The sequence below is a fragment of the Ranitomeya imitator genome, chromosome 6 (genome assembly GCF_032444005.1).
Source record: "Ranitomeya imitator isolate aRanImi1 chromosome 6, aRanImi1.pri, whole genome shotgun sequence".
Taxonomy (NCBI): domain Eukaryota; kingdom Metazoa; phylum Chordata; class Amphibia; order Anura; family Dendrobatidae; genus Ranitomeya; species Ranitomeya imitator.
This window is the reverse complement of record NC_091287.1, coordinates 408,530,405-408,539,769: the sequence shown is the minus strand read 5'-3', so window position 1 is coordinate 408,539,769 and position 9,365 is coordinate 408,530,405. Positions and strand designations below refer to the sequence as shown.

Here is a 9,365-nt window from a genome sequence, read left to right as displayed (position 1 = left end):
ATTACTCTGTGAGGAGGACCATTACTCTGTGACGAGGACCATTACTATGAGAGGAGGACCATTACTCTGTGAGGAGGACCATTACTCTGTGAGGAGGACCATTACTCTGTGACGAGGACCATTACTATGAGAGGAGGACCATTACTCTGTGAGGAGGACCATTAGTATGAGAGGAGGACCATTACTCTGTGAGGACCATCACAATGTGACGAGGACCATTACTCTGTGAGGAGGACCATTACTCTGTGGGGAGGACCATTACTCTGTGAGGAGGACCATTACTCTGTGACGAGGACCATTACTATGAGAGGAGGACCATTACTCTGTGAGGAGGACCATTACTCTGTGAGGAGGACCATTACTCTGTGAGGAGGACCATTACTCTGTGACGAGGACCATTACTATGAGAGGAGGACCATTACTCTGTGAGGAGGACCGCACCGGCTCGTGTGTGAGGAGATGGTGACAGGGAGGAGGAGGAGCCGCCATCATCAGCAGCCGCCCGGGACTCCTGCAGCCAGCGCCTTGTATTGTTATCAGTGTGAGGAGCAGGAGGAGACTGAGGGGCGCTGCTCCGTGTGATGCTCTAGCGGGAGAGCCACCTCGGCCGAGTCCAGTGAGGAGGACTGAGCCCGGGCTGCTGCCATCACAGCACAAGTGCAGCCTCTGCCGGATCTGGACCTTCCTGCTGACCGTTATCTGCCGTGGACAATAGGAGAAGCTCTCCAGTGTGGAGCGGACGGCGGCGGCTATCACTGTAGTGCAGCCCGGGGGCTCCTCCCGGGGGAGGGTGGCAACTGCAGGATTCTCTGGAAATCACCCAGTGTGTGTTCTGGGCACGGGGTGCACGGATCAGCACCGCCGCCGCTCTCCGGTGCCAGTCATAGGTCTGGGACTCTTGTATTATTGTGCATCTGAAGCCATCATCTCCCCGGTCCTCACTCCACCATGTGCCGGAGAAAGCCCGGAGTCCTGCTGCCGACCCTGCGCATCCTGGCGGCCCTGCTGCTGCACCAGGTAATCCCAGCATGGCGTGCGGCTCCAGACGGGGACAGACACGATGGGATGGACACGGATCACTGCTACATGCAGGGGTATTATACACTATGTATACAGATCACTGCTACATGCAGGGGTATTATACACGATGTATACAGGTCACTGCTACATGCAGGGGATACTATACACGATGTATACGGATCACTGCTACATACAGGGGATACTATACACGATGTGATGGATACGGATCACTGCTACATACAGGGGATACTATACACGATGTATACAGGTCACTGCTACATGCAGGGGAAATTATACACTATGTGATGGATACGGATCACTGCTACATGCAGGGGAAATTATACACTATGGGATGGATACGGATCACTGCTACATGCAGGGATATTATACACTATGTGATGGATACGGATCACTGCTACATGCAGGGATATTATACACTATGTGATGGATACGGATCACTGCTACATGCAGGGGAAATTATACACTATGTGATGGATACGGATCACTGCTACATGCAGGGGATACTATACACGATGGGATGGATACGGATCACTGCTACATGCAGGGGACATTATACACTATGTGATGGATACGGATCACTGCTACATGCAGGGGATACTATACACGATGGGATGGATACGGATCACTGCTACATGCAGGGATATTATACACTATGTGATGGATACGGATCACTGCTACATGCAGGGGACATTATACACTATGTGATGTATACAGGTCACTGCTAGATACAGGGATACTATACACTATGTGATGGATACGGATCACTGCTACATGCAGGGGATACTATACACGATGGGATGGATACGGATCACTGCTACATACATGTCACTATATACATGATATACACTATGTGATGTATACGGGTCACTGCTAGATACAGGTCACTACATACGTGATATACACTATATAATGCATACGGATCACTACATATAGACTATATACAGGTTACTACTATGTGCTACATACAGATCACTACATATATGTTAGTATTATATACATGTCACTACTACATGCTGTATACATGTCACTACTACATGCTGTACACATGTCACCACTACATGCTGTATACATGTCACTACTACATGATGTATACATGTCACTACTACATGCTGTATACATGTCACTACTACATGCTGTATACATGTCACTACTACATGCTGTATACATGTCACTACTACATGATGTATACATGTCACTACTACATGATGTATACATGTCACTACTACATGCTGTATACATGTCACTACTACATGCTGTATACATGTCACTACTACATGCTGTATACATGTCACTACTACATGATGTATACATGTCACTACTACATGCTGTATACATGTCACTACTACATGATGTATACATGTCACTACTACATGATGTATACATGTCACTACTACATGATGTATACATGTCACTATTACATGCTGTATACATGTCACTACTACATGCTGTATACATAGCACTACTACATGCTGTATACATGTCACTACTACATGATGTATACATGTCACTACTACATGCTGTATACATGTCACTACTATATGCTGTATACATGTCACTACTACATGCTGTATACATGTCACTACTACATGCTGTATACATGTCACTACTACATGCTGTATACATGTCACTACTACATGCTGTATACATGTCACTACTACATGCTGTATACATGTCACTACTACATGCTGTATACATGTCACTACTACATGCTGTATACATGTCACTACTACATGCTGTATACATGTCACTACTACATGATGTATACATGTCACTACTACATGCTGTATACATGTCACTACTACATGCTGTATACATGTCACTACTACATGCTGTATACATGTCACTACTACATGCTGTATACATGTCACTACTTCATGATGTATACATGTCACTACTACATGCAGTATACATGTCACTACTACATGCTGTATACATAGCACTACTACATGCTGTATACATGTCACCACCCTACATGCTGTATACATGTCACTACTACATGCTGTATACATGTCACTACTACATGCTGTATAATGTCACTACTAGCTGTATACATGTCACTACTAGCTGTATACATGTCACTACTACAAGCTGTATACATATCACCACTACATGCTGTATACATGTCACTACTACATGCTGTATACAGATCACTACTACATGCTGTATACATGTCACTACTACATGCTGTATACATGTCACTACTAGCTGTATACATGTCACTACTACAAGCTGTATACATATCACTACCTACAGATCACTTGTGTTCCCACATCCGCACACCCATCTCACCATTCATGCCCTATGACAAGCATTCACCACTGGCCCAGGGCATTGCCATGATCTGTGCACCATGGTACCAGCCTGTTTGTAGTGCTCTCTACTTTTGGGTTATGTGTGTGGAGTGCCCCCCGCCCTGGGGAGACCCTTATTGCCGCAGGTCCTGTAGGCCTCTTGAGGTGGGTGACTTGTAATGAGCAGGATTTGTCCCCTGGTATTGGCTCACATGCACCTGCTGGGGTTGTGTAGTGCCAGGACCTATGTCACCCTGTGTGTGGCTTCTCCTAGTAGTATTACCCAGCCTGTCCATTCTTATTTCCCACAAGATGTGGAGGGAGCTGGATAATAGGACATGTCCTGTGGACGTGTGGGGTGAATCTGACACCGGGTATTAGGTGTCCTGCCAGTCTCAGCCTGCTTTACTTCTTCCACACCTCATTCCCTGTACTGCCCTAACAATTTACATGACACTTGTACACTTTCCTGTGCCCACCACATGTGCGCCACGCATGTATTTGTAAGGCCACCACCAGATAAACCCAGGGGGTAACCAAACACCAGAAGTGCCTTTGTGTCACCATGGCGATTGAAAGGATTACAGCACAATCTGTTTTCGCTGCCCCCCGGGGATACATGTGCCTTCAGCTACTTTATTAGCATCCTTGATGGGCACCTACTGAGTGGAGGAAAGAAGGTCAAGCTGGTACCTTTCCTTAAATGCATGAAAAAAAGGGGTTAAAACGGAGGCTGTTGCCAAGTGCAGCACAGATGGTGCAGATCATCATTGCTTAATACTATTTACAAGGGGACCGAGCCTCAGACCCTCGCCGGCCCCCCGGCCTCTTGCCTATATTCCCACCTTGATTTCATGGATTATGCAGGGAGAAGTTCCCATGATGGAGGTGGCCTTTCCCATTTCTCTGGGGCGGAGGTCTTAAGGCTAACCGGCTCTTTGTGTGGCGGGCATGTTTAGCAGCGAAGCATTTCTTTGTGTGATTTTACATGGTGACAATAAGATGGTGGGAGTGGTGTCTACCTGCCCCTTCCCATCTGCTGCTTGATTATTTAGTAATGCCGATAATAAGCCTTAGTTATGTCACTGTCCGCCACCCTGTTCCTGTTATTTTCCTACCTTGTGTGTCTGGGGCGTTCATTATATAGCTTGTTCCTCTGCCTCATCTGCTCCTGTCACTCTCCTCACCCTGATTTTGGCTTTTGTTTCCAGTGCTCCTGTCAGTAGGGCTTCTGTGCTGAGTACTGTCCATGGTGTTTAAGCTGGAGCCAGGCGAGCCGTGGGGATTACTTACAGTCTGCCTCCAGGTTTTACAGTCTATAAGCCATAATGTGCTGACTGGCTTCCTGCTTTTATGCTCTCTCCTACGAAACGAGAATGAGAGGAAATGTCACTAAAGTCGCCCAAGGAGAAGACCATCATTCAGCGGCTAGCCCTGGTCTTCTGGTTGGAGGTCCCCAAACGAGACGTGATTGAAACCAACCACATATTCCTCACCGAGAAGTCACTCTGCTAACCCACTAACCCCAGATATTTCCCACATGAGAAGAAACTTCTTTCCTCCTGACTGCGAGCATGATAAATGAGCTCAGCGTTGTGCCCTCAATCCCCTCCATGAACTAATATTACATCCCCAAAAGCCACACTGGCCCCTTCATGTTGCCCCCGAAGCTGTTGTCCTGGTCCCCATGGATGAGAGAGAGGCGTTTTTTCCTTTTTTTTCCTCATCCCACCCCCTTCTCACTGGTCTGAGGCTGGCCACGTTCTTAGGCCCCAGTCCTCCAATGTGGACCTCTGGCTAATTCAATCCATAATAGTCTTTTTTTTTTTCATGCACTCCAAATAATTGCCCTCTCCCCTAACGAGTGACATATTCAGCAGGAATATAAAAAGATGCTGGCTGCAGACGTCAATGGCCAACATTCAGCATTTTCACTTTAATTACATTTTCTTGCCCAAGAATTAGTTTGTGTCCGATAAGGAACGCCGTCTGTTTGTCTTCAATAAGAAAGGACGTGCACTCCTGAGCATGTGACATTTTATTTCTGGGGATTTAATGTGAGAAGGTGACAGCTTGTTGGGAGATTTTAGATAAGCTCTTATGCTGGGGAAGTTTAACATTTGAAGACAGGCAAACAGGAACTAGACTCGTGTTTCATCTGTATCGGGGGCATCAGTAATGTTACAGCTCGGGAATTCATTTCCCCTTCGTGGTTTTGCTCCAGATCATATTGGCATGTGTCATGGAACTATTTTATTCCAGGTATATACTATACATTTTTTTTAATTAAGGCTTTTTATTACAATCCATTTCCTAAATAAATGTTTTAAATCACATTTTATTGTCAGGGATCCAATAAATCATACAGCATTTGCTCTGAAATTTATTTCTTTTGCTATTTGACTCGGATCATTCTGTATTGTATATTAGCAGGAGGTTAGGAAACATATATTGTAGATATGATTTATTTATTTATTTTTTGCACTGTGCTGGAATTTTATTACATCAAGTAGTTGTGGTTGGATTTCTATTCCTGTGAATAGGAAATACAAAATAAATGCAAAGTAAATATATAATATATATATATATATATATATATATATACATATATATTATACATACAGAAGTGAATAAATAAACTATAAAGTAGGAGGCAATAAAGAAGTGCAGCAGTAGCAAAAATATATACCATATGTATTTATTAATCAATCTATCGAGCTACGTATATATATACGTATATATGTACAGTATATGTGTGTGTTTGTAGAGCGGAAGTGAATAAGTACTTTAGTATGGAGCATTTTAAGAATACATAGGGCAGACCATGTGGTATCAGCCATATTTAGGAGTCAATATGACTCCACTGATCTAATCAGGAATGGTACCTGGATCAGATAAGCCAGGAGCATTCAGATGTGTCTCTACCTGACCTGGAGAGAGGATAGCATGGATAATACTTATAGTATGTGCTCATTTTGACAGAATAGTAAGGGCAGTATTATAGTGCTGCTTCAGACCAGAGGCCATATCGATTAAATCATTGCAGTAAAATGGAGACTTAACCGTTCAGTGACATAAGGTATCGGGATAACCATAAACTTTTTCAATTTGATGGATGTACTTTTGTAAAAGAAGGAGGCATCTTATGGTACTCTGCTTAAAGGAGAGAATTTGGGGAGAGCAGCTTTTCTTCCACTTCTGAAGCAGGTGGCAGAGACGAGCCCCAGCACAGAAAGCCATTATTGATCCATATGGAGTATCGGTCATTGTGTGCACACAGGCAAATAGTATTACTAACAAAAACAGACAAAAAAATATAAAACATATCATTTCTTGTACTGAGGTTTCACAGCGAAGTTTATTAGTGATGATTTTTCCTTTATAAATCAGCGGTTTCTTAGTGCTCGTACAGAACCACCACTTGTACCTGCCAGAGGGACACAATGCTTGTTGGTTACCTCTGTGCTCAGAGCCTCATCACTGTAAGTGCGGCCTCGCAGCGCCATATTTCCGGCATCCGTCAGGGGTAACGGCTGCCTGTATAGCTGTCAGCTTACCCCGCCATCACTAGTGCTGACCCAGAGAGAACGCTGCCTACAGTGTACAGACAATATACCAACATCATACGTAGCTGGTTTCTAGCATCAGACTCTTCATTCTCCACTTCATGGAGGGACAGAGCACTTGCTCTCCCAGGACAGATTCTCTTCTCATTGCCTTAGGCTTTGTTCACTAGTTTTTTTTTTACAAAACATCTGAGTGGATGTGAAGATGGATGCAGCAATATATCCCTTCCACTCTAACTTCATTTTATTAAATATGTATACAGTCCCTAGCATTTAGAATTGTTAGAAATACTTTTGTAAGCTGCTTTTCAACTTCAGAGAGAGTCCATCTTTTCATAATGAAGCCCCCTGGCTACCAGCTGATCAATACAGACAGATCAGCAATCCAGATGTTCCTTGTGCAGTGGATAGTGTTATATGCCGACCATTCATGACTGGTAAGATGACAGGCCGAGCCAACTAAATCGAGAGCTACGTTAGCTAGCTATCTGGCTAACAAGTAAAGGGGAATAAGTCTATATTATTGAGTATATTGGGGAGTACATCTGGCCAACTGATAAAATAGCTTGTGTTTGTGGGGAGAGTAGGAAAACTTCCTCCAGCACCTGCTTTTTCTGTGTTGGTGCCTTGGATTGCTATATTAGCTGTCTTTTAACAATAACCTATGTGTACTCTTGCCTTCAATTACGTAAAACTATGAGAAGTGACTTAAAGAGTCATTATTAGGGCACAGAAACTGTCATGTATTTCCTTTTAGCCTTTCTGGTCTTGTTGTCAGATCACACAAAAGTTGGTCAATTGCAGCCACATCTAGCCAACTTATTGCCATATCAGTGATATACTAAGGCTCCCATAAAGAGGGCCGAACATCTGATGTGTATAGGCGTCTTCCAACTCTCCCCAGACAGGTGAGCTTGGGGAAGAAAAGGATCGAGAGGTTGAAATTTAAATGTAAGGGTATGTTTCCACTATCCGGATTGCCGGCGCTTTGGACGGAGCGGAATACTCGCTCCGCCCCCTTCTGTACGCGCGGTGATTTTGGATGTTTTCATTGCACACATCCGGAATCTCCGCACCCCATTCATAGGGCCCTGTGCTTTACCTTGCGGCGACGCAGCATCGCCGCAAGGTAAACCAACATGCTGCGATCTAAAAAGACGCGTCGCATGTCCGGAAACGCAGGGCCACCGGGTGCGTGTTCGCACGCATAGTGGAGACAGGATTTCATAAAATCCACCCCAACCTGCTGTAACATCTGGACGCTGCGGATTGAACACTGCGGCTCTATGCAGCGTTCAATCCGCAGCTATTCCGGATGTAATACGGCCTGTGGACACATAGCCTAAGATCTGTCCCAATTCATGGAAGATAATCCACAGCCAGCGGTGTTTAGTTTTCTCGGGTCTGCCCTTTGTTGGTCCGGGCATTAGGGTGTATGGCAGAATTCAGAAATGTAGCTCCTACTCCAAGCTGGTTTGAGGCAGGAATGGAGTTAGGGGTTTCCTGATAACGAGAACATCTTCTAAGCTTTAATTAGATACACATTAGATGGCTGTTGGCCGAACAATCCTTATGCTGATCGTTCAGCTGACTGGCCACTTTCCATTGACAGGAGCGCCGGCTTGGCCCGTGTGTTCGCTATGAGAAGATCTCTGAAGGACACATTGGCTGGTGGCTTATCTCTTGAAGGACAATCTGATGGGCAATCTGAAATAGGACACGCATGATTCCAACCATCGCGCCCCCATAAACCATCGACTGTTCCTGGTTTAGCCTACATTAGTCTAATGAGTATGTGAGCCCTTACCCTTCAGCAATAGGGCTGGGAATCACTAACTCAGGACAATATAGGGTTACATTTATGGGTGAGACTTTACTAGTGTATAAAGATATTTGTCAGGTAGGTGTTTCCCTTTCTCCTTCAGTGTAAAATATTTTGTCATTTCATGGAAAATTATATTAAGCTTTCAAATTATATTTCATTTTTTAACATTTGTTAGAGAAAAGGCAGAACCTTTTTCTTTTAAAAGAATATGAGGCGAGGAGGGTAAAATGCAAGCATTCCTTTGTCATCCTAAATACTTGGGGGAAGGTAAGTATAAGTGAAAGGGCATTGTAAGGTTGTCTGCTTTCTGGATTAAGGTCTTGCTCTGGAGATTTCCATGGTGATGTTAGCAGGGGAGGAGAACTGCACCTCTTACTTTCTGTGGCATGAAGAACAATGCATTCCAGCAGCTAAGCTGCTTTATTCCTCCTTTATTCAGTGTGCCTCCATCTACAATGCTTTGTGTTTGCTGTAACTGGAAACAATGAGGCCAGGAGAACTTCTTCTGTACATGGGTGCCGGTCCTGTCGTATTGTAGGTGGCGGGGTTTTAATTTCTGTCTGCAAAGTCTTCACTTTCTTTTTATACCAGTGACCATGGAATGATACAACTATGATTTGCTGTAGAGTGAGCTTTGGTTGC

At 44.4% G+C, this 9,365-nt stretch overlaps 1 protein-coding gene across 2 annotated transcripts in view; it reads left to right on the top strand.

Moving 5' to 3' along the window:
- The first annotated feature begins 367 nt into the window (after window positions 1-367).
- LOC138642773 (cadherin-2A) overlaps window positions 368-9,365 on the top strand; it is a 392,403-nt gene continuing 383,405 nt past the window's right edge. The window contains exon 1 of one of the 2 annotated variants that reach the window (XM_069731241.1): window positions 368-1,017. In XM_069731241.1, coding sequence (XP_069587342.1) covers window positions 949-1,017 — 69 coding nt within the window. In that variant the 5' untranslated portion in view covers window positions 368-948. The remainder of the gene's footprint in view (window positions 1,018-9,365) is intronic. The other variant, XM_069731242.1, reaches the window with a different exon arrangement.